At 31.9% G+C, this 25,510-nt stretch overlaps 9 protein-coding genes across 9 annotated transcripts; 6 read left to right on the top strand and 3 right to left on the bottom strand.

The window, feature by feature from the left end:
• Positions 1–1,750: 1,750 nt before the first annotated feature.
• APE1 (metalloaminopeptidase APE1) lies at positions 1,751–3,289 on the top strand (the record flags this gene model as incomplete). The annotated part of the gene is made up of 1 exon (XM_041553060.1): positions 1,751–3,289. The coding sequence occupies one exon, from the start codon at positions 1,751–1,753 to the stop codon at positions 3,287–3,289; it is 1,539 nt and encodes a 512-aa protein (XP_041408994.1).
• A 1,149-nt stretch (positions 3,290–4,438) lies between these two features.
• GFA1 (glutamine--fructose-6-phosphate transaminase (isomerizing) GFA1) lies at positions 4,439–6,646 on the top strand (the record flags this gene model as incomplete). The annotated part of the gene is made up of 1 exon (XM_041553059.1): positions 4,439–6,646. The coding sequence occupies one exon, from the start codon at positions 4,439–4,441 to the stop codon at positions 6,644–6,646; it is 2,208 nt and encodes a 735-aa protein (XP_041408993.1).
• Positions 6,647–7,334: 688 nt separating this feature from the next.
• Positions 7,335–9,755, top strand: SEG2 (Seg2p; the record flags this gene model as incomplete). The annotated part of the gene is made up of 1 exon (XM_041553058.1): positions 7,335–9,755. The coding sequence occupies one exon, from the start codon at positions 7,335–7,337 to the stop codon at positions 9,753–9,755; it is 2,421 nt and encodes an 806-aa protein (XP_041408992.1).
• Positions 9,756–9,943: 188 nt separating this feature from the next.
• On the bottom strand, positions 9,944–11,326 carry AAT1 (aspartate transaminase AAT1; the record flags this gene model as incomplete). The annotated part of the gene is made up of 1 exon (XM_041553057.1): positions 9,944–11,326. One exon carries the CDS (start codon positions 11,324–11,326, stop codon positions 9,944–9,946), a length of 1,383 nt encoding a protein of 460 aa, XP_041408991.1.
• Positions 11,327–12,228: 902 nt separating this feature from the next.
• On the bottom strand, positions 12,229–13,452 carry SLD2 (Sld2p; the record flags this gene model as incomplete). The annotated part of the gene is made up of 1 exon (XM_041553056.1): positions 12,229–13,452. One exon carries the CDS (start codon positions 13,450–13,452, stop codon positions 12,229–12,231), a length of 1,224 nt encoding a protein of 407 aa, XP_041408990.1.
• Positions 13,453–14,340: 888 nt separating this feature from the next.
• HAP4 (transcription factor HAP4) lies at positions 14,341–15,681 on the bottom strand (the record flags this gene model as incomplete). The annotated part of the gene is made up of 1 exon (XM_041553055.1): positions 14,341–15,681. One exon carries the CDS (start codon positions 15,679–15,681, stop codon positions 14,341–14,343), a length of 1,341 nt encoding a protein of 446 aa, XP_041408989.1.
• A 6,385-nt stretch (positions 15,682–22,066) lies between these two features.
• KABA2_13S03960 (uncharacterized protein) lies at positions 22,067–22,519 on the top strand (the record flags this gene model as incomplete). Its single annotated transcript, XM_041553054.1, has 1 exon — positions 22,067–22,519. The coding sequence occupies one exon, from the start codon at positions 22,067–22,069 to the stop codon at positions 22,517–22,519; it is 453 nt and encodes a 150-aa protein (XP_041408988.1).
• Positions 22,520–22,661: 142 nt separating this feature from the next.
• On the top strand, positions 22,662–23,615 carry KTI12 (Kti12p; the record flags this gene model as incomplete). Its single annotated transcript, XM_041553053.1, has 1 exon — positions 22,662–23,615. One exon carries the CDS (start codon positions 22,662–22,664, stop codon positions 23,613–23,615), a length of 954 nt encoding a protein of 317 aa, XP_041408987.1.
• A 384-nt stretch (positions 23,616–23,999) lies between these two features.
• On the top strand, positions 24,000–25,061 carry APN1 (DNA-(apurinic or apyrimidinic site) lyase APN1; the record flags this gene model as incomplete). Its single annotated transcript, XM_041553052.1, has 1 exon — positions 24,000–25,061. The coding sequence occupies one exon, from the start codon at positions 24,000–24,002 to the stop codon at positions 25,059–25,061; it is 1,062 nt and encodes a 353-aa protein (XP_041408986.1).
• Positions 25,062–25,510: the final 449 nt, after the last annotated feature.

The raw sequence follows: 25,510 nt of genomic DNA, 5'->3' as shown, positions 1-25,510 counted from the left end.
GGTCTCGTTGTTAGTGATATTAAACACCCTAATTTAGGGCATACAACATAAAAATAAAGGAAAACGAGTTAGCCGCCGAGGCGGACGTATATAGAGGTAAATCTCCCATCTTAATAAGAAAATAAAAAGGCAATGGATTAAAAACTAGAGATTTTGAATTATTTCTCGTTTTTATTAACGCACCAGATTCTGTAACGATTTCAATTATTAACATGTATATTGGAAATCAAGCTTGTATGTATCAAAATGATGATTAAATGAACGTATTACATATATATATATTTTGTTTTATAAGAGATAGAGGAAGAGGGTTTACAATCTTTAATTATTGGTTAGGCAACCATTCCTATATGGAAATAGAAAATTAAATATGCAATTTTACAAGATTAGTGGTGAGTATTAATAAAAACGAATGCTCTATAATTATCTCCTTTTTGTAATGTTTTTTTATCGATATACAACTAAGTTCAAAGTTTTCTAATTTTCTGAAGAGTGTTTTTTTATCTTGTTATATAAATATTATTGAATGTAGTGTTTGTTCTAAAATGACGTTGAAAGTGTATTGAAGTAAACAAAGAGTTAAAAGTGATAATGAATTCTTTCGTTTTCTGAGTGGGATCTCATTTAATGGAAACACAACTAAGATAAATACAACAACGAAACCTACATCTTTTACAAACCTTTAACAATTATTTACATATATGCTTACAGTCTGTTCAAACTGTTATCGTCCAAAGTCCCACGTGACGTATCTCTATGTATGACTTATACTTTCCCTTTAAATTTACTTCTTTAGAAAGACAAAGTTTGTAAGAATCCGAGAGAACAGAGTTGATCGATAATATACACCTGTTACAGTTCTCGAAAAAGACGGACTTCATTCTCTCTAAAGTATATACAACCAATCCTTTGTTGAACTTGAAGGTCCTAATATCTTTTAATTGATCTCAATCAATCAATCAATCAATAATCCTTTGCAATTAAACTAATTTAGTTTGAGCGAGAACGGGAAGAGTGGGTTGGGCGGAGGGGGGCAGAGGGGGGCAGAGGGAGGGTGTGCGCACAGAGAGAAAATGAAAGAAAAACTAAAATAATAGATAACAAATCGCACAGAATACTCCGTGGTAGCAGTTAGAATTAACAGTTAATCAAAGAGCCAAAAAAAGGGGTGTCCTGATATAATTGTCAGTTAAGTAATTTTCAGGTTACAACTCAGTACAGTACTGAGATATTATTATAGTAATCAAAATAATATCAGCCCAATGAGACCTGAAAGAAGTATCAACTAACATTAGTTTAAATGTTACATCCCTTGGTTACCATGGCGAAGTTTTCCGATAATTGAAGTTAGATAACCTCATAGACAAATATTATCTAAACTTGGTATATAAATTTAATTAATTAATTAGTAATCCATTCTAAGTACTGCTACTAGTTCGTTTATTTCTTCTTTACGTGAATGAGATAACAACACCCTAAAAATATTAATGCTATTGTCATTTTAATTTAACAATTAACATTATTATTTTCTTTTGCATAACATTCACTAATATATATGAATTCGGAGTATTTTCTTTTTTTCTTAGCTTTTATAATTTATATATAAATACTGAAATATAATTGAATTTTAAAAAACATAGATTTATATATCTTAATTTAGACTAGATTCAAATTCTTTTTGTCCTTTTCAAAACTTAAACATAATCAAAATAAAAATAGAGATAACATATCAACAGGGAAGATGAACAATATGGATGAACAATTAGTCATTATTGAACAATTGAAAAAGACTTTACAGTTATTAACTGTCGAACAAGAAGAAAATAAGATTAAGGCAAGTACTATTAATACTTCTAATTCTTCGAATAATGACAATGAGGTTAATGCAAAGTTTCTTTATGAAGATTGTGCAGATTTATTCATTGATTTCACTTACAAGAATCCAACTACTTATCATGTTGTGAAGTTTGCAGCTAATATGTTAGATAAGAGTGGTTTCAAATATCTTTGTGAAAAGGGTAATTGGGACAAATGTATCGGTAAAGAAGGTGGTAAATTCTATACTATTAGAAATGGTACTAATCTTGTGGCTTTCATTGTTGGTAAGAATTGGACTATCGAAAAGGGTGCAGGTGTCATTGGTTCTCATATCGATTCCTTAGCCGTCAAATTAAAGCCTGCTTCTTTGAAGGCTCATGTCGAAGGATTCGATCTTTTAGGAGTTGCTCCTTATGGTGGTGCCTTGAGCGAACAATGGTTAGATAGAGATCTAGGTCTTGGTGGTCGTATCTTGTATCATGATGAAAATTCTGACGTTATCAAGGAGAAATTAATTGATAGTACCCCTGTACCAATTGCTAAGATTCCTTCTTTGGCTCCACATTTCGGTAAACCAGCTGAAGGTCCATTTGATAAAGAAGATCAAACTGTTCCAATTGTAGGTTATCCAACTGGTACTCCTGTACCACCAAATGAAAAGGAAAAGACTTCTCCTTTAGTTGGTAAGCATTGCATCAATTTATTGAGATACATTGCTGAATTAGCTGGTCTAAAAGTTTGTCAATTGACTCAACTAGATCTGGATCTATTTGATGTCCAAAAGGGTGTCATTGGTGGTATTCACCAAGATTTCATTTTTGCTCCACGTCTAGATGATAGGTTATGTAGTTTTGCTGCTTTATGGGCTTTAGACATGTATTCTCATACTGTCGATACTTCAACATCCGATAACTTTTCAGTATTGGCATTATATGATAACGAAGAAGTCGGATCCATGTCAAGACAAGGTGCTAAGGGTGGTCTACTAGAATCTATTGTGGACCGTGTTGCTCAAGCTCATGCTAATGCTACTTGTGCCGAGATCCGTACTCTATATGCTAACTCCATCATCTTATCTGCTGATGTCAACCATATGTTTAATCCTAACTTCAAGGAAGTTTACTTAGAAAGACATTCTCCAAAGCCAAACGTCGGTGTTACATTGTCATTAGATCCTAATGGTCATATGGCTACCGATAACGTTGGTCTTGCTTTTGTTGAACAATTAGCCAAGAAGAATGACGACAAGTTGCAATACTTCCAAATCAAGAATAACTCCAGATCTGGTGGTACTATTGGCCCAACTTTGTCACTAACTGGTGCGCGTGTCATTGACTTAGGTATTGCTCAATTGTCTATGCACAGTATCAGAGCTGCTACTGGTTCTCAAGATGTTGGTCTAGGGATCAAGTTTTTCAATGGGTTCTACCAAAACTGGAGATCTGTTTACGATAACTTTGGTGATTTATAAAACACAACAATAGTATATAATACAGACATATACGTACGTCGCCGTTAATGACAAAACTCTCTATATAACTTCCAAATTTGAAAACAATTACATATTTCATAAGCCTTCACTATTATTATTATTATTACTATTATTATTATGAAATTCTATAAATAAATCAGATTGAGAGAATTCTGAACTATCTTGTGTTTTACAAATATTAAGAAATTAAAAATCATCTGAGACGACAGTGTTAATGGCGGGGCCTTTTATAGTGCATGGACAGCTGCGAGACCTGTAGCCCGAAATCGTTTCGGGGTGGTCCTCCGTCTATGTATTATTAGATCTATGAACTATATCGTACAACACGATAAATACACGGATCATGTCTTGTATGTACATATTACCCAATTAGGTAATCTAATTCCAGGCCACTGTGTTCAAATTCCGCAGCTCCTCTAAATTTCAATCAGATAATCAAATAATTAAAGAATGAGCAGTAGAAGCCTCTTTTTTGATTATTATATGGACGGTGATGGTGATGATGATGATGATGAAGAAGAATAGATGTTATATCAATTTTCAAATGAATCAAGTTTTAAGTTCTTGTCGTTTTTGGCAACGGTGATCAGTACGAGACAGGAGTTCAAGAGCCGTTTGTCAAACTTAATGCTCAAGACCAAAAGTTTGTTTTCCTTTTGCTTTGAATATCATCCACAGAGACATTCAATTATCGTCAACAAAGCATATCTCGGATTATTACATTACTCTTTCTCTTTCTTGTTTTCATTATCTTGAAAGAGGCACAAGTATATATATTTACACTATTTTTACTTTGATCTTGTTTTAGAATATAAGGTCATTTTTACTATTAATAAGAATATCTATTTATTATTTCTATTTCTGTTTTTTTCTTGAAAACTTTTACTGAAATTACTAGTTTCTCTGTCTATTCTGTTTTGTGATTTTTTACTACAATAGGAAGAATAAAGAAAGCAAAAAAATAAATAAAACAGACGAAATTGATAAATTAATATTTATTTTCCTTTAAAAGTAAGAAGTTTATTAATATTTCTTTTTTAACACAGATATACATATTTCGAAGTTAAGTTATAACTAAGAAGTAAATATTGCAACAACAACAACAATAATAACAACGGTAGTAACAAGATGTGTGGTATTTTTGGTTATTGTAACTATTTGGTAGAGAAATCCAGGGGAGATATCATGGATACTTTGGTCGAAGGTCTGGAAAGATTGGAATACAGAGGTTATGACTCCACTGGTATTGCTATTGATGGTGACGAATTGGACTCTACTATGATTATCAAACAAATCGGTAAAGTTAGCGCTTTGAAACAAGAAATTGCTAAAATAAACCCTAATAGAGACGTTACATTTGTTAGTCATTGTGGTATTGCACATACTAGATGGGCTACACATGGTGAACCAAAACAAGTAAATTGTCATCCACAAAGATCTGATCCAAATAATGAATTTGTTATTGTTCATAATGGTATTATTACAAACTTTAGAGAATTAAAGACTCTATTATTTAATAAAGGTTACAAATTTGAAAGTGAAACAGATACTGAATGTATTGCAAAACTATTTAAACATCTTTATGATATTAATTATCAAAATGGTCATGAATTAGATTTCCACGAATTAACTAAATTGGTTTTATTAGAGATCGAAGGTTCATATGGTCTATTATGTAGATCCTCTCATTACCCTAATGAAGTTATTGCCACTAGAAAGGGTTCTCCATTATTAATTGGTGTTAAATCTGAAAAAAAATTGAAAGTTGATTTTGTGGATGTCGAATTTCCTGATGAATGTAATGTGGGTAAACCTGAAACTCCTTTGATTGCAGCTAATGGTAAAGCAATCTCTTCAGATGATAACAATAACATTACCGTGACCACCAATAGGAAAAATCCAAATGCATTCTTAAATGGTAATGGCCATAGTAGCAATTCACATGATGATAACTTATTACCAATTGCAGCCAATGAATTTAATTTAAGATATTCTCAATCAAGAGCCTTTCTATCTGAAGATGGATCCCCTACCCCAGTTGAATTCTTTTTATCTTCAGATGCTTCTTCTGTTATTAAACACACAAAGAAAGTTCTATTCTTAGAAGATGACGATATTGCTCACATATATGACGGTGAATTACATATCCATAGATCTAGAAGAGAAGTAGGTGCATCAATGACTAGATCTATTCAAACATTGGAGATGGAATTGGCTCAAATTATGAAGGGTCCATATAAACATTTCATGCAAAAGGAAATTTATGAACAACCAGAATCTACTTTTAATACAATGAGAGGTAGAATCGATTTTGAAAACAATTGTATTAATTTAGGTGGTTTAAAGGCTTGGTTACCAGCTATTAGAAGAGCCCGTAGAATAATAATGATTGCTTGTGGTACATCGTATCATTCATGTTTAGCTACAAGAGCTATCTTTGAAGAATTATCAGAGATTCCAGTAAGTGTAGAATTAGCATCTGATTTCTTAGATAGAAAAAGTCCAGTCTTTAGAGATGATATCTGTGTTTTTGTATCTCAAAGTGGTGAAACTGCAGACACTATGTTAGCATTGAATTATACCTTAGAGAGAGGCGCTTTAACTGTTGGTATTGTTAATACTGTCGGTTCATCTATTTCAAGAGCTACCCACTGTGGTGTTCATATTAATGCTGGTCCAGAAATTGGTGTTGCATCAACAAAGGCTTATACTTCTCAATATATTGCACTTGTGATGTTTGCGTTATCCTTATCAGATGATAGAGTTTCTAAAGTAGAGAGAAGGGAGGCAATTATACAAGGTTTGAAATTGATTCCAAGTCAAGTTAAACAAGTTCTAAAATTGGAACCAAAGATTAAAGAATTATGTAAAACAAAATTGGCAGATCAAAAATCGTTATTGATTCTAGGTAGAGGTTATCAATTTGCTAGTGCTTTAGAAGGTGCTTTAAAGATTAAAGAAATTTCTTATATGCACTCTGAAGGTGTTCTTGCAGGTGAACTAAAACATGGTGTCTTAGCATTAGTGGATGAAGACTTACCACTTATCGCATTCGGTACTAGGGATTCTTTGTTCCCTAAAGTGTTATCTTCTATTGAACAAGTTACTGCAAGAAAAGGTCATCCAATTGTCATTTGTAATGAGAACGACGAAGTATGGATGGAAAAAGCTATTGATTCTAACTTAGAGACCTTAGAGGTCCCACAGACAGTGGATTGCCTACAAGGTTTATTGAACATTGTCCCATTACAACTGATGTCATACTGGTTAGCTGTTAATAAAGGTATCGATGTTGACTTCCCAAGAAATCTTGCAAAATCCGTCACTGTCGAATGATTGAAAAAAAAAAAGTGTCTCATATATATAAAAGAAAAAAGGATAATATATATTATATTTTATTACCTAACTGTACAACATAACAAGCAAATCAAAAAGAAAGACGAAAATAATGAAATAATATTGCTAATATAATAAATTCAGATATTCAAATAACAAATATCTAACGTATATATATTTATATTTATATACATATCTAAAAACAAATAACCTAATTTAACAACAGATTGATAGATTCTTTGACACCTCCATCACCATATCCTCCCTAACTCTTCTCAAACCAATTATCAATGTATGTATGTCCTTACACCTGAGAAACATCCAACGTTCATCATGACAAAGAAAACCCTTTCGAGTGTCCAACTTCTAAATTACGCGGAGTATAATTTAATATTGTGAATATAACCCGATTCCGAAAAGGAAATGGTAGAACTCGTTCAAAAAAAAGGGAAGCTCTACCGAGGATATCTTTAAATCCTCGATGAATAAGACAGGTATGAATAATTGCATTGCTTATGACATATGACATTCCTTAAAGAAATATTTGATTAATTAGGGGAGGAACTAACTAATATTCCAACAATTCAATATATGAATTTTTGCTAAAGTTTAACCCATACAGAACAAATATTAAGATATCGTTGTATAGCATATCATACATAATTTATACCGAAATAAACCCGAAAGTATGCCAATAACAAGAAAATATTCAAGTACAAGAACTTTTAGTAGTGAAGCACTTGCTGCCGCAGCCACTGCGACCTCGGTAGAGTCATCAAGAACGAGTTCTCTAGTGAGGAGTAAATCAGCACCAAGACATACACAGAATTTTAGAAGGACAAACAGTATGATGAGTAACCCAGAAAGTAGAAGAGAACATCGCCGAATCAACAGCTATGGATCATATGAGAGAACATTTAGTACCTCAGTAATACCAACTAATTATGATGAAAACCAGACAATTGATACAAACTTGGCATTCGATAATTTCGATGGTGGTATTGATGACATCATTGAAACGCGGAACCTTTCTCCTCAAAGACGGTATAGACATATAAGTAATAGAGGAACACAAGTGGAGAATATGAATCCTTTAGAAGTAGTAGAGAAATATGTCCCTGGACCTCGAGGGCTTTCTATTGTACAGGTCCCTGTATTAAAGCAACCATCTCAGAAACCGAAAAAGGATTATACTCAGTCAACGACAGCATCACCTCGAAGGAGAGTGTCGACTATTAGCTCCCCCAAAAGAGAACCATTATCTCCAAATGCATTAAAAAGACACGGCGCAGTTAGAAGATCGAATATTGTCCATTCTTCTGAAGAAGCTCAACATCCCGTATCACCACGTCGTTCTCTAAGGGAGGTTGAACCGACTTCCCCAAGAGATTTCCATGCAACCTACGAAGATGATGAAAATAGAATCGAAAAGACTGTTACTACAAGACAAACTAAAGATCACGGTAGTGTGGAGACCACAACAATAGTACGCAGACATACCAAGAGAGAACCTACACCTGACTTACCGGAATCAAACCACAATGCCTCAAATACAAAGGCAAATGTTTTAAAACTCCGCGATGAAGTTAAAAAGTCTGAGTTTGAAAAGAACCAATTAGAATTGAAACTTGAAAATATAATAAATGCTGAAAAGACACTAGGTGCAAAGAAGGAAAACCAAAACATACATAATGTTGTTCGAAACGAAATTCCAATACCTGTTGCTATCCCGAAGCATCAACATGATAAATTGAAGGGACCGATAAGAGTTGTAAGCAACATGACGAGTAATACTAATACTGAAGAAGGTTTCAGTGATGAAGGTAGTTTTAATGACGATAATGAAAGTACGTCTATTGTCTCAAGTATGGCCACTTATGATCACTTAAGTACAATTCAATCCATTGATGTTGAGCCACCTAAACAAGATATTCAACCCGAGACACATGAGCTACCAAGAGATACCTCTAATCAAGATATCAAAATACTGAATGGGAAATTAAACGCATTTTTGGACAAGGAAATAGTTGAAGATAAAAATGATAAAGGTAATAACATGTTCTATGAATCTCTTCTTATGAACATGTCCACCACTGAGTCAATTCCAGGGATGTCGAGTAGGTTTAACTCAAATATATCTCTTGATCCAAATGACTCCCAAATTAGTGTTGTACCAAGCTTAGATCTCGGTCAAAATGAACACCAAAAGAATAAAACACAAGATATAAATACTTCATTTAAGATGAGGCACAACCCCTCAATGGCACAATATCTGAAAGCTTCACATCCTTACCTTATTAGTTCTGATGAAGAAACTGAGACCAACCATGAGAATAACACATATTTATCTATTGATAATGCCAATGAAAGGAGAACACCAGATGATACAGATTCCAATATAGATAGTACTTTATCTCTTAACATCCCACATGACCAAGTGCCAACATCCTCATATACATCTGTCGACTCACATAGTAAAGGTGAACGTACGTTAAGCATAGCGAATAAAGATTTTTCAAAACAATTTTTGAAAGCTTCTTATCATGAAGATACCACCGATCATTCTAAGTTATCCCGAACTAATTTAAACGGGTCACAATCGACAGATATTTCGTCATCTATTGATGTACCAGGTACTTACAAGAACAGTACTGCCATTGGTAATGCAGATATAACCCTAGACAGATTAAAGAGCGAATCATCATCTGTTTATTCCTATCATCCAATAAAAAATACCATTCAACCTAAAGTAATACACCTTGACAATTTGGGAGAAACACTTGGTGAATGCAACCATATGAGAGATTCCTCTCAGGATGAAAAAAACTTGGTTCTAAGTAAAAGGAATAATCGGAGTATAGGGCATAAAGGGCATAAAATAAGTCAATCAGTTGATTTGGATATTCAGAAAGGGGATATAAGGAGAAGAAGCGAAAAAGTGTCAACTTTTAACGGACAAGCCCGTTCTAAATCGTTGACTAGGAGATTTTCGTTACAAACTGCTGTGAAAAATATTAATAATATCGAGAATGAAACGTTTAAGAAACATTCGAGAAATAGTAGTATCGGTAAAAGCTTAAAGAAAATGCTTGGTATCCATTCAAAATAATACATATATAACACAAATCAAGGACCTAATTAATAAAACATATATAACAATACACTTATATTAATGACATATCTTTATCATTACAATAATCATCTTATATAAAATATTCTTACAAATAAAGTATAAATGCAAAGACAAACAAAGTCATGAGGTGACTCTCTTTTTTTTGTTTTTCATTTTCCCCTATCTCATTTGGATTGATTTTCAATTTTTTTGAATGTATCACAAATATATTCTATATTCGAATCATTAATACCACTCAAAGATAATCTGCCATCATCAGTCAAATAGAGGGAATATTTATCTCTTAACTCTTGAACTACAGGTAACGGAAATCTTGTAAAGTAAAACATCCCATGTTGTTGAGAATCATTTACTGTGCTCCAATCTAAATTCGAAGATAATTGATCCCTAATACCTTGTAATCTATTAACCATTACAGTAACGTCCTTAAACCATTGTGATTTCAAATCTGGATCTGATAAGACAAGACTTGCAACTCTTGAACCATATCCAGGTGGTGAAGAATATATTGATCTAATAATTCTTTTCAACTGAGAATCTACAGCTTCCTTTACCCTTGGTTGGGAATGACTTGGTGCTACAATACTTAATGAACCAACTCTTTCACCATATAAGCCCATATTTTTCGCAAAAGATTGACATAAAAATAATCCATTATCCCAAACATATTTTGGGTTGATACATTTCCTTAATAAATATGCATCTTTAATTAGATCTCCTGACTCTAAACCTTGATAAGCCATATCTATTATTGGAATCATCTTTAATTCATTAATTGTATCAATAATTTTATCCCAATCTTCCCTTGTAGGATCCAACCCAGTTGGATTATGACAACATGCATGTAATATTATACAATGTGGTTCAGGTGATTTATCTTTACTTACCTTTTCTTTTAGGTCCTTTAACCAAGCATCTACTGTCAATTGACCTGATTTTACATCATAATATGAATAATAATGAATATCCCTAAATCCATTCTTATTAAAGATATTCATATGATTTGCCCAAGAAAAATTTGGAATCCAAACTTTTTTAGATATGAAAAGAGCTAAAAATTTAGCAGAAATAGCCAGAGCACCTGTACCACTCAAAGTTTGAGCAAAAGATATTCTATCATTGTCTAATAATTGTTTACCATAATTGTTTCTATTTCCTTCAATTAAATTATTTGTTGGGGAACATGATTCATCATAGAGAAAATGTTTCACATTTTCTGCATAGTCCTTCCCACCTTTAATAGGTAAATAAGATAAATTTTTATTCAAGCCTAATTCTCTATCTATCAATTTTTGCGCTTTGGCAATTGATGGGAAAGTTGTCACTTTACCATGATTATCTTTATATATCCCGACCGTTAAATTAACCTTTGAAGGATTTACATCATTATTAAATGTTTCGGTAAGGCCTAAAATCTTATCAGGAGGAGCAAGTTCTATCTGATTCAGTAACGAAAGTTTATTTGTTGTGTTCAAGTATCTGTGAAATTGTTTCAATGCAATTGTAGGATTACTCCCTTTAGTTGTTAAAATTTTCATTATCGTCATTATGAATAAATTTATTATTATTTTTCTATGCCTTATCAATAAACATAAATATAAATATATTCAATTTAGGGAAGATTAATTGTATCCAGATCTTGATAATACAAATATATATATATATATGTATACGAAAGAATGAATTATTAATTTCCGATGACTTGTGATGACCGTCACTTATGTAGAATTGGAGAAGTGAGGTGGAGAAATGAGTAAATTAAATCGAATCGGGTATTAGAATTATCCAGTTGGAGAGAACAAGTGAGAACATGTAAAAACAACAAGACAAAAGCTATCGAACATTTACCCCAACTTCCAATTCGTTTACAAACTTCTTAACTGGCTGCATCTCCAAGATTATCATATCGCTATCCCATCTCTCTACCTATCTGGTTCTTACTTGTTCCGAGGACTCAGCAAAGTGCACCATTAAGACCAGTTTTTGTGTGTTTCTGTGTGCGTGACTCTCGGCTACCTGCGATGTTTTGTTACTGGAATATCTTGAAAAATGATCGTTATAAAAGGTATAGTAGTTATATATTTTATTATGATAGACAGAGAGAGGCACAGAGATATATGGATCTGCTGCTAGGCAAGCTGAAGTAATATAGTACAAAAAGAAATATGTGATATAAATAAACTCAATTAAATAGGCGATCGAATGCGATACATTTAAAGAAGGCCCTGAAACAGTTTTTTCTTTACTTTTCCTCAATATGTCAAAGTCATGTAATGCGGCACATGGAGCAAATATAAACAAATACTGTATTTGGGACGGCTATTTAATATAATTGAGGAAATATATCGTACTGTGGAATGGAATCACACAGTATATCAATTGAAAGACTATGAATATTCTATCTTATATATATATATAATTGCATGAAACTTTGTGCTTCTTGACCACCCTAACGTCTATGGAACCTTTTGGTGAAATTATTACGTTTTTTAGAGGGTAATTTTAATCTTCTGAAATTGTTGCTAACCAAATTATATTTCTTCTTACGTGATGGTTTTTTCTTTTGACTAGATACTTGATCTTCATTATGATCACTTTCATCTTCACTTTCACTGAAAATAGTTTGATCTTCCATATCTAAATCCTTCATAATTTTTCTTAATTGCTTTTTCTTTAATTTGTGCATCCGTTTATGCAGGTTAATTTTAATTGTAGTAGAGCCTTCCATTTTGGTAGATTTATCCTCAAATCTTCTGATACGAAACTTTCTTCTTTTACCTTTAGGTATTATATTCCTATCCTCATCATTGGCGTCATTTGCAGATAAGTTGTCTTTACTATTGGTATTCTTGGTGTCCTGTTGTTGCTGTATATCATGTATCTGCTTTGGTACAAACGTCTTCGAGGCTTCGAGATATTCGTCTTCGAGATCTCTCAAGGATTTGGAAATATTTCTTTTCCATAACGATGGTGGTGTATTTGCTGAAGAATCAGAACTATTCTCCTGTATAGCACGAATTCTTCTCTTTTCATTTGGTGTACGAGGCCGTATTTGGACACTTAGATCAATAGGTAACTTTAATGGAGAATTAGGACCATATTTTTTCATCATTGGAATCATTAACTTATTCAAATCTGGTACCATGCTGCTAATAGTAGTAGAATCACTACTAGGCTCTGTCAAAGGTTGTATATCAATAGAATCCTCAATAAATGGTGAATCGTTGAAATCCATCCCAAAGATGTTATTTCCTACGATTGCCGCAGATTCACCATCGATACTCTGTTCTCCTAGATTGCCATTCATTTCATCAGGTATTTGTAACTTCCTTTTTACAGGGGATAAATTTAATTCAAATATACTGATAGATTTTCCGAATATTTGAGGGGTTGGCCCAATCTCAATAACTGTATTATTTTCATCATGTTTCACTATGGGACTTCTTATTTCTCTATGTTTTTGAGAATGCCTCTGTATCTTAGTCGCCTTTAAACTGGGGGTTTTGGTTTGTTTTCTCTTTAATTGTGAATATTGCTTATATTTGTATTGAATTGTTGGATTGGCGTTTATATCGGTTTTTGTTGGTGATCGATGTTGAATATTAATAAAATTATGTTCCCAGTCTTTGAGCTCTTTTCTTAAAGAGATCAGTTGGATATTCTTTGTCGACATAATGTAACCAGCTTCCAGTGTGCCTTTCTTTATGGGCTAATAATGGTGAAAATTAGAGGATATTTGTCCCTTTTTTAAACTCTAAGTTCTTTATATCCGTTCATATTATTGAACTTCTCTTACCTCATTGATTCTTTCTTCAAAAAATTTTGGCCTTACGCGTGAAATGAAAATAGGCGCCAAATGCCCTAACACAAGGAACTTGGACTAAAAAAGAAATATTGGATGTCTTCTTTATATGTATGTATAAACAGTTCTAGCTACTGAATATTCAGAAATATTGAGAAGATATATCATGATTTAATATTTTTTCAAAGCTTCTAGTGCAAAAATATGATTATGTGGGGAATGTGATATTATATTTTTAGATACACTATCCAATATACTTATCAATCCCGGATTGAGACTGGAGTATTTTTTACCAGTCATTTCAACTCTTCTATTTTCTACATATGACGAGTCGATGAAACTTTTAAGATCTTCTGACTCCCGGGAATTATATAGCATAAATATACTTCGTAGAAGTAATAGCTGGCGATATTCACTTTTATATATTTAATAGAAGAGGGACGAATGGTATATTCTTTAAAACTACCAAAAGGTCAAGCAAGACAAGATGTTCAGAAATTTGTCCTTTAACTGAAAATTGGTTGAATTTCACATTAGAGTGTTATGTATGTAAGAAAAAAATAATTAAAAAACAAAATATATCTAATTTGGGCAGTTTTATGCCCATTCTTGGTACAGATATGTATGAATATGTATATATATATATATCATAAATTTCTCATGTTATGTATATGTGCAAATGATTGAATGTTAGTTGTTATTGTTTTTTTTGATTCTTTATCAGATTATTATTTTCTACTAGAAGTAGGAAAGAAAAATCTAAAAAGTTTCAGATTTCAAGATATCGAAATCATGGTCATCATCGAAATCATTACTGGTGATAAAGTTTTTCATATTATTATTTGACGTAAAATCATTAATATCGTTAAATGTAGAGGAAATGTTATTGTTGGCTGATACATTGTTAGACGTTTCTTCAAATAAATTCATGAAATTGTCTTGTTCATCCATTAGTTCTTCTAATGAAGGGGCAACATAAAGGTAGTTAGCATTGACCTTTTCAGTCTCCTTGTTAACTAGTTCAGCTTTGTTATTGTTTGTATAACGTGGTAAGAATTCCCAGATGGTGTTATATAGTTCATCCTCAGTGTCTAAAGTCAAGTTTGTGTCATCAGTAGTTGCTGACATTTCTTTATTTGTCGAACCCGGACTAACAGTAGTAGATGAATTTGAAAATAATTCAAAATCCATGTCAACATCTTGGATAATATCCATTTCATCATACATCTTTTGGAAATATGCATTTTCATCAACTCTATTGATTTTATCTGCAGATGATTTTATTGGAGCAGAAAATCTTCTTTGAAATTGATCAGCGGCTGATGTACTACTTGGTGTTGAAACCATAGTAGCACTTGGTGACACATCCAATGGAGAACGAGGAACGTCTTTACCTGACATCTTAGTATGTTTGGCTAAAGTCATAAGAGATGGAGTTTTCACATTAGAAGTCATTGGTGTCACTTCTTTTGAATTACTGTTAGAGACCATCAATAGAGGTAGATTCTTTCTAGTAACTCTTGTAGTTGGGATAGAATCGTGAATTAACGTTTCACCACTACCATTAGAAGTCGATCTATCGGTTTCATCACTTTCTTCGAAATTCAAAAATGCTAAATAATTCAACTCACCTCTTTGTTGTTTCGATGTAAGAGTCTTGTCATTAAGGTGATGATGTTTTTGTTGTTGCGATTGTTTTAATTCTTTCTTTGGAATGCTAATCGATTTAACTTTTTTCGAAGTTGTATGCAAAGTGGTAGAAGTGTTCTTCTGTTGTTGATGTTGTTCGTTGTTAGATGCAGATGTTAAAGAAGTAGAAGGAGAAGTGGAAGTATGTGTTTGAGAATTTGAATTCAAAGAAGTAGTTGCACTACCGGTTGGAGCGTTTCTCTTCCCAGGTCTTGGTCTTGGAGGTAAGATCCAACGTTTTGAAGTCTTAATGACCAAGTGGGGCGAACCATTCGAACTACCATTACTATTCTTCTTTGAGATCGAACTCTTTGGAATCAATGGAGTGAAATGTAGTTTCGAATTACTTGATGATGATGAATTATTAAAATTCTGTTGTTTTAAATTGGCTTGAGTAATAGCGGAAGGCATTATTATTATTGTGATAGTTGTAATAGAATATTAATTTTGTTAATGTTTATGTTTTTAATTTAATAAAACAGTAAGAATATGAGATAAACTTTTGAATAAATAAAATTTGGTTAATTTCCTTTTAAAATGGATAATAAATAGAATATGGGTTTTTTGTCTTTAGAAGAATAAAATGAGATTATAATTCGTCTGGCATAAAATAATAATTTTAGTTGTTAAATTAATTTTCCCTTAAAAATAAATAGTAAGAAAGTAATAACAAACAGTAATAAAAGTCAAAAAGCAGCAATTATTGAAAAAAGGGTAAATCAGTAAATTAAATTGAACGAAAAGTTAAGAAACTCGTCAATCTTATAAATGATTCAATTGGTAAAAAAGGGAAAATAAAATAAAAAAGTAGTTACTTGATTATTATTATTATTATTATTATTATTATTATCTCTCGATGTGTCTGTCTTTAGTAACGAGTCCTGTTATTATTTCTTTGTTTGAAATCTAATAAAGGGTACGGAGTTCACTACGCAGTTAGGCGAGAAAAAAATATAAAATGAAAAAGCGAGCAGCAAAAAGCAAAAAAAAAGTACTAGACGCAGGACAACAGAATAGTTAGTAGTAAGTTGTACTATTAGCTATTAGGAAGTAAAAAAAAGTGTTGATATTTCTTCTTTACTTTTTTTTTTTATTATTTTATTTTAATAAAAAAAATGAACTTTCCTGGCAGCAACAACAGTCAAATTGAGGAGCTACTACAGAAGAGGGGGTGTTTTTTTTTTTAAAGAAAAAAAAAGTTTAAAAAGTAGGAATGCGTGAAAAAATAGGAATTTTAACTAACACAAACGGGAAAAACAAACAAAGAATAATATTAATAAATAAATATTATTCGTACAAATCTTAGACTTAGCAGTTTAAGTATGTATGCTTTTTTAAAAGTACCGTGGATGTATAAAAGAATTAAACTTTCCGATTGTAATAAATAGGGAAAAGTTAATAACGATTAAACAAAGTAATAGTAATAATATATTGAATCTCTGAAATTATTAAAAGAGATATATGAATATATTAAAAATAAAATAAAAAAATGTGAAATTTTTTAATGAATATTAATTTTAAGGATAAATGATAGAATAAAAAGAGATTAAAACAAAATGTTAATGGTTTGTGTTTTCTTAATCTTTTTCTTGTTTACTATAGGGGGTGGGATGATAAAAGTTTGATATGTAAAATGTCTAATATAAATACAGTGTGAGTTCTTTTATGAATGTAGATATGTGTGTATGTAGACAAATGGTTTTAATGTAATAATCCCGATTATAGTGTGTTTTTTTTAATGGTTGAAGTTGATGTAAGTTAAATGGTTATTGGTGTAATGATGAGTATGTTTTTTAAAAAAAAAGTGAATCGATTACTTATTCTAATGACTCAAGAAATAAATAAAATTAAGATATAAAAGAAAAAAGGAGTTCCAAGATTTTATTGAAAGTCGTAACTAAAATAAATCAAATAAATCAAATATGTATATCTCTTGTGTTATATATATATTCGTTATTAAATTTAAAAGTAGAGTACTGACATTTTTTTTTTTAAATTTTAATCTTGGATCGTCTTACTTTTTTGTTAATTTCCATTAAGAAAGAGAGATATAGAAATGCATAACAATGTGACGAAAACCCTTGAAACAGAAAGAGTAAAAAAATTTAATTAAAAAGAAAAACACGTCGAAGGTTAAACTATTTTATTATAGTTACAGAATAGATATGCGGATATTATTTATTGTCATCACTCTTCAAGCGATAAATACGAAAAGAAAAATAAACTGAAAAAAAATATAACTGAAAAGAAAAGATGCATTCTACGGCGAGTTTACTGGTCCACTATCACACATTGCAATAAAAATAAGTGAAGAATAATTACGATGGAAAGAAGTCCCTTCTTTCCATCGTAATTATTTGCTTTTTCTACACAGATACATTAAAATATAACCATCTATCTATAGTTCGATATATCTAGTAACAGTAAATCAATATACTACGCAATTTCCTCGAGGGTGTTCATGTTCTTCTCATATACATTCACATATACATATATCTTTCACATTACAAGGATATCAAACATGATAATTAATTTACACTCATTATTTAGACTGAATATCCCTTAATGCCATGCTGTTGTTGGTGTTATTAGGAGGAAGGATTTCCTATTGTGTGCGTATGTGTAGATGCCAGAAAAGAAAGAAATCACAGTGTGTAATATATATTTACCAGCAAGATTAAAGAGATATACTTTCCCGTTCACAGCAATATCACAGAAAAGGTTGCTTACTACCCGTTTTCTCCACATATAATAGCAGTACAATAATATAAAATATAAAGTAAAACAAAAAGAGCATGCGACCCCACAGACAACTCCGTACCCATCCACATATTGCAATTTGGTTGTCTAAGACGTTAGGGAAAAAATGATTTATAGCCGGTACCTTAAATAGCTTTAGCATACGTTAAATATGTATATGTATCATCGTCACCTATACATTTTGAACGGGCCGCACAGAAAATTGTTTTTTTATTTTATTTTTTGTTGCTGCCATCCAAAGACCGACTAATTGGAAAAGTATAAATCGTACAGCAAAATATTGTGGTGCTTTTTACATATACGCTTTACATATGTTATACGTATGGAGGAGGGGAAGATATTGCAGAGGAATTCATGCACAATGCGAAATATTTGTTGTTGTTTTGTTTCGTATGTGGACATGTGTATATTTACAGACACACGCCTGTACAAAATGGAATGTAGATCTCTGTGGGCTTTTCAATAAGGACAAAGGTGAGAAGTGAAACAAACTACTTGTGCAAGTAGTACATAACAACAAATTTAAAAAGAGAAAAACAAGATAATTAAGTAAATCAGTTATTGTGAAAGGACAACAACAATATTTTGCTTGGTGATGGATGATTCCGTTTGTAATTGATTTTATTTTAAACAAACAAACAGAATACTGATTGTACGCGAGGCTCTCTGTGTCTGTGAAAGGAAGTAACACATACATATTATACTCCCTGATACATATACATGACAAGAACAAGACATATATTATCTCTTTTTGGAATTATTAAACGGACTTGAGGAAAGAAACAATAATAATATCTTAATAAATTATCTCTCTCATTGTGTATCCATTATTTCGTTTAATGGTACTTACCTATATTATTTTAATATTAGTGTAGCGGGGCTATTGTTTTTATTAGTTTCTCTCTCATCCTAAAATATGTCACCATTATTCTATTCTATTTAATCTCTCCTCTACCTATTGTTATGCTTAGTAACGTATATACATTTTCAAATTATAAAAATTTTGAACTGGTGACGGTCGATATTACTAGATCATCCTCATCACCTGAATATGGCGATAAAGAATAATAAAAAGAAAGAAAAGAGAGTTGATAACAGCCGAAGTACCGCAACATAATACTAACTCTCTCATTAGCATCATAAACATCTCAAAGCAAGCGGGAGAAACTTATTGCTAGATAACTAACGAATATATATTTATATATGTATAAAGCAAGGAATACCGAGATATCGCTTAACGAGGGACAAAGAGACAGAGAAAGTTCCCTAGAGAATCAAATATAAATAAATACTTGGTTGGTCAATACATAACATTATGTAGACCATACATACATAATGTATGTATAAAAAATTTGTTATCCGGTCATCTCGTTATCACCCCACAATGTTACTCCTTGAAAAGTTGGTCAATTAAATAGAAGAAGAACATGAAAAAATGGGGCAATGGTACAACTAGTTGTGGGGGTCCTTCAGTGTCATGCACTACTATAATATATTACCTATAAGCCCGCTGTCATTTAATCTTACATGTTTTTGTTTTTTGGCCGTTCATGCGAAATAGACCGAAATAAAATTAATATTTTTTCAATTTTATTATTATACTTTCTTTCCAATAAACGGAGGAAGGACAATTCTCTCCATACACGGAAAATGCGTGATATTCGGATATGAAAACTATAATTCTTTTTTTTTACTTCCATCCGCCCTTATTTATTACTATTACTATTTTGGCACTGGGACAAAATGAAAAAGTATAATGCGCAATAATAATAAAAGATATTGCAGGAGGGTTGGTCTCAGTCTATTTAGTGCTCTCAGGTGAAAGAGAGAAGTAGTTGTTTGCTGTTTTAATAGCCAACTTTCCTAAGAAATATCACACTGCTTGTGTATTTCTTTGTCATCATTAGCGGTTTGCGGCCAGATCATACTCATTAATTATTACTTATTTTTTTGTTTTTTTCGTTTGGATCAAATTTTCTTTTTGACCCCATTTTTTTTTTTTTTTTTGCATGACCTTGGGACGGGAGAAATAAATTTAGTTGCACTTACAGTAAAATTAAATTCTCTTCTCGTTTGTTTCGTAAATTAAACTTTTGTATGTGCTCCTTAAAACCTTATTTTTCATACATATTTCAATTTCAATTTCAATTTCTATTTCAATTTCTATTTCAATTTCCATTTTTATTGGCATTTTGTAACTGTGATATCACCAGGGTGTAAGGATGTTGCTACCCATTTTGAATCAATATTATTTTTGACTCCTCGAATGGCTCTATCATTTTGGTAACGTTGTCCATTGACACGAACCGCATTCTCAGTATCTTCTCCTCTTCCTCATTACAAAAAATTACACTGAGCGACAAAGAGAAATTCCGCTATTACTGTGTTTGTTCACCCCGTCCCCCTCCTTTGACCCCGCAGTTAAATGAAATTAAAACAACAACAGCACCATACCTATATAAAATTTGATTATTTTACTACTAGTTCTGTAGTTCTTTTTAACTTGTTTTGTATTACCAGGGAGAGAACTTTACTGCAAGACTATGTAATGATAATTTATTGTTCTGATTTTCCTTGAAGTTTGTACAAAGTGAAGAATGCTTATCATTACTATTGACCGTTGGACTTTTCTTTTTCCATCCATATACAGAGACGCACTCATTAAAAATGTATTATCTCTTTTTGTTTCATTTTATCTTGCGATGACTTAAATAAATAAAAAAAGAACAAGAAAAATAGACGCGATTTCTCCTTGTCATCAGAGTATTGTTAACACTGGTGTTGTCCTGAAATGGAGTTACTTGATTATAGAATTATTATTTGCTCCACTTGAATCATTTGGCCATTGGCGATTTAATCTCCGTAAGGGAGAGACGAGGGGCGATAAAATATGTATACCGGTGGGATTTTACATATTTTATTAGCTGAATGTAGTTAGAAATATCAACGACAATAAAAAAGACAGGGATCTTATATATTTTTCAAGATGGACGAGTTGAGTTATATCGATGAAACCATAGTAGAAAAAATTGGTACTTTGAACCCTGTTTTCTTTTCCTGAAATTGGTAATATTCTAATATAACTATCTCTTTTAAGAAAAGAAAACAGCATGTATTGTGTGTGTGTGTGTGTGTGTGTATAATAGTATATTGTTTATTTGTTAACATCATAACGTTATTATATCACATTGATGCTAATTAGAGTGTGATATCACCTCAATAATCTTGATTTTATATTTTGTATAGCTTTAACTATGTATATATATATATATATATTATCTTGTGGGGTAATAATCATACAGTCAGAAAAGACAATTGTCTATTGTAAAATAAAATAAATAGGAGGGTATTGTCTAGTCGATGATAATTATAAATATGTTGATGTATGTATATCGGTGTTTAGCCTATGAACTGCAGTAGTAACTGAGAGAAATGTTAGATATCCTACATTTGAGTGAATATAAATAAATTATCTATACAATAGCCCAAGTTTAACTCTCACAAGTCGTGGGCTCCGAGGTTCATTCCTCCTCATCATCATCATCATCATCATCATCATCATCATCTCTCTTCCTTCCTTTCTACGATTAAAACACAAGAGAGATACAATACTAATCTTATTTATATTGTATTAATTATTCTTCACTAAAGGTGTTTGAGAAAAATTACCACATGCTGACAGCAAAGTTATATCATAATGAAAAGATCACCTCTACATGTAGTAGTAGTAAATATATATTGAACAGATGCACCTCATTTTTAGATAATGATGAAACGATACTAATACTGAATCGTAGTCTCGAAGTTTGTTCCAATAAGTATTGTAAAAACTGATATTACATCAACTATTAAAGCCCGTCCACGTATTATTTACTCTCTTCCCTTGTCTTTTTCAGTTTTCTTCACTTATCTAGTTATTGTTGTTATTTCTTTCTTTTTTCTGTCTCTCTGCCTCGAGGTTCTCCGTATTCCGCTTATTACGGCATTAATATCAAGCTGTCATTTTCGCTGACATCAACCTGAACAAATATAGTGCATGCAAAAAAATTTGTTACCTCATCGATACCTTTTTCCAGTTAATGATAGGAGTACTTCCCCCTCTCAATTTGATCCCTGCAGTTTCGACATCGACATTCTAAGTTGGTCCAGTAATTACTCAAAGTTCCAGGTATTATCATGTTTCTCTCGAATAAAAATATTTCGTGTCACTCACATAAACATTCAGAGTTTCCTATGTTCTCATAATTTTTCGCAATTAAGCACTTTGACGGCACAAAGGAAAAAAATAATTGGAAAAAGTGGAAAAATACTCGTTGGTGCGATGGACAGGACTCGGTCTCTGCAGGTTACTGAAACAATTTTTTTTTTTATTAGTTCTTACTTGGTTTTGCTGAGCTGCTGCTGCTTATCATATTGGTTTATTAACATTGGGACCGATGAGCTTGGTTTCATTAAGGTCCCTTTTATTCAAACTTTCAAAGTTGTTTAATTTTGTAAGTAATTTGAAGAGACCGTAGATAATTTTGTTTGGTTAGTGAAGTATTATCTAAAAAAAGAAAGTTTGATATCATTAAACTCATCATCATCATCGTTATCATCGTCATTATAGATTCTTTCGTTCGTTTATTAATATGCCTTTAATTTTACTATCTGGTTTCCCATCTAGTGGTATGACTACCATTGCTGAGAGATTGGTTACATTATTACAAGAACAAATCGATAATACACCAGCATTACAACAGAAACATTACTCGATTGTTGTACATAGTGATGAGTCTCTGGGGATAACGCATAACGATTATAAGACCTCTCAGGATGAAAGAAAATTACGTTCAAGGATCACATCTGCGGTGAGAAGAGATCTCAGTAAAAATAAGATTGTTATTGTGGATTCATTGAATTACATTAAAGGTTTTAGATACCAATTACATTGTGAAGTGAAAAACATCGGAACTTCCTTCTGCTTGATACAGACTATGTGTCCAGTGGATACAGTGAAGGAATGGAATGCAAATAACAAATTACCTTGGGATGAATCTCTATTGATGGAATTGATTCAAAGGTATGAAGAACCTAATTCTCAGAATCGTTGGGATTCTCCTTTATTCCCAGTTTTCACCCCGACAGATAAGATTGATACTTTGTTTCCAGAAATCTCTACAATCGTCTTCCAATTATCTAAGAATGGTAGTGGTGCTTCAATAAATAATGGTGCTTCTAATGATAGTTCAGTGACTGGGTTAGCAAGACCTACTAGTGCCACTGTGCTAAAACCAGCCCAAAAATCGAATTATTTACAAATTTTAGATAATGAAACTTCACAAGTTGTAAAATTAATTGTGAACACAATTAAATCAAACGAATCCATTGGTGGTTCATCTCAAGGTGTTAGGTTGTTAGTGAACGGGACAGATATTGATGAGCCTGGTTGTTATTATATTGATCTTCCACTATACAATTTAACATTACCAAAATTGCAAAGATTAAAGAGACAATTTGTTATGTTATACAAATTAAGAAATCTGGAAACTGACAGAATTGTTCCATTATTCACCGATTATTTGAATAAACAATTTAACGAATAATCTAAGTTATATTTGAACATGGACATAGATAAATATATATATAATCGATTGATTAATTGATAGCGATATATACTCCTCTAAACTCTGGTATTCTTATCTTTAAGTATATTTCATCTCTTGAACATTTTTAAAAGATGACTTCCAAGTTTATTTGTTTTTTGCTCACTTAGAAGATTGCGCTCCATAATTTTTCATTAACAAGGGAGGAAAAGAAGTTCATCTCGACAAAGTGAAAAATTCCAGTATTATTAATATATAATTCATATATAAAAAGGCAGAAATATACTAAGTAACATACATTAATAAGCAAAGAAATCCCACTCATCAGTTGTTCAGATTAAAAAGAACCAAATCACTGATATATAGCCCAATCTTTAAGAAAAAATGTCAAAATTCATAAAGTCCAGCACATCCAAATACAAGTTTGGTGCTCATATGTCCACAGCTGGTGGTGTCTCCAATTCTGTAATGCATGCTTTCACTACCGGTTGTAATTCGTTTGCTTTATTCCTTAAATCACCTAGAAAATGGGTATCTCCACAATATACACCTGAGGAGATTGAAAAGTTTAAAAAATTTGTTAAAGAATATAAATATGATCCAATGACTGATATTTTACCTCATGGCCAATATTTCATTAACTTAGCAAACCCTGATGAAGAAAAGGCATTAAAAAGTTACGATTCCTTTATCGATGACCTTAAGAGATGCGAATCCCTAGGTATTGGTCTATACAATTTGCATCCCGGTTCATCTTTAAAAGGTGATCATCCAACACAGCTGAAACAATTGGCATCATACCTAAATAAAGCTATAAAAGAAACAGAATTCGTAACTGTCTTGCTTGAAAACATGGCAGGAACTGGGAACCTTGTAGGTAGTAACCTTGAGGATCTACATACTGTTATAGATCTTATAGATGACAAATCAAGAATAGGTGTATGTGTCGACACATGTCACACTTTTGCAGCAGGTTATGATATATCAACACTAGCCGATTTCCAGAAATTTTGGGATGATTTTGACGAAATAGTTGGTTTGAAATATTTGAAAGCAATGCATTTGAATGATTCTAAGGCTCCACTTGGTGCAAATAGAGATCTTCATGAGAAATTGGGTCAAGGTTACCTAACGTTGAAATTTTTCCATATTTTGGCAACACATTTTGAATTTTTACAAAAGATTCCTATTGTATTAGAAACACCCCAAGATAACGACGATGGGTACGGTGAAGAAATTAAGTTGTTAGAATGGTTAGAGACCGTCCCTGAAGATTCAAAACTTGATGATAACAAAGAATTTACAGAGAAGTTTACATCTTTACAAAAAGCAGGTGAAAAGAGTAGAAAGGAACAAATGACCAAGTTTGAAGCTAAACAGAAAAAACCAAAGAGACAAGCTGAATCTGATATTATGAGTCAAATGAAAAAGAAAATTAGAAAATGAGAATTCTCAAGCTTTCGTAACATATAGTTGAATTGAGAACATACTACTATGTTTGTATATATATACATATTATTTGTATATGGTAAACTTTCAAAATAATGATAAGTTTGTATCATATAAAAATCATATAGTAGTCACTTTCTATAGTTATTATACCTTCTATAGAAATTCCAATTGGTAAGTGGATCATAATATATTCTTATATATCATATAAAGATATTTAAATATGGATGGCTAGGCTTATTTATTACGGTAACCGGTAAAAATTATATGCTGGATTTCCACTTAAAAAAAAGATGTAAGATATAGCAAGCGTTGCGTAAATCATTAAAAATAGAAGAATACATTGTTTCTTTAAAGAAAGAGAACACCACTAATTGCATATATCAACTAGTAAAATACTCGATTTGCTGGATTTGCTTTTTAACTAATATATTTTATATCGTGAG

Source organism: Maudiozyma barnettii (assembly GCF_903064755.1).
Source record: "Maudiozyma barnettii strain CLIB 1767 genome assembly, contig: KABA2_13, whole genome shotgun sequence".
NCBI lineage: Eukaryota > Fungi > Ascomycota > Saccharomycetes > Saccharomycetales > Saccharomycetaceae > Maudiozyma > Maudiozyma barnettii.
The sequence above is the reverse complement of the archived record's forward strand: the minus strand, read 5'-3'. Positions and strand labels throughout refer to the sequence as shown.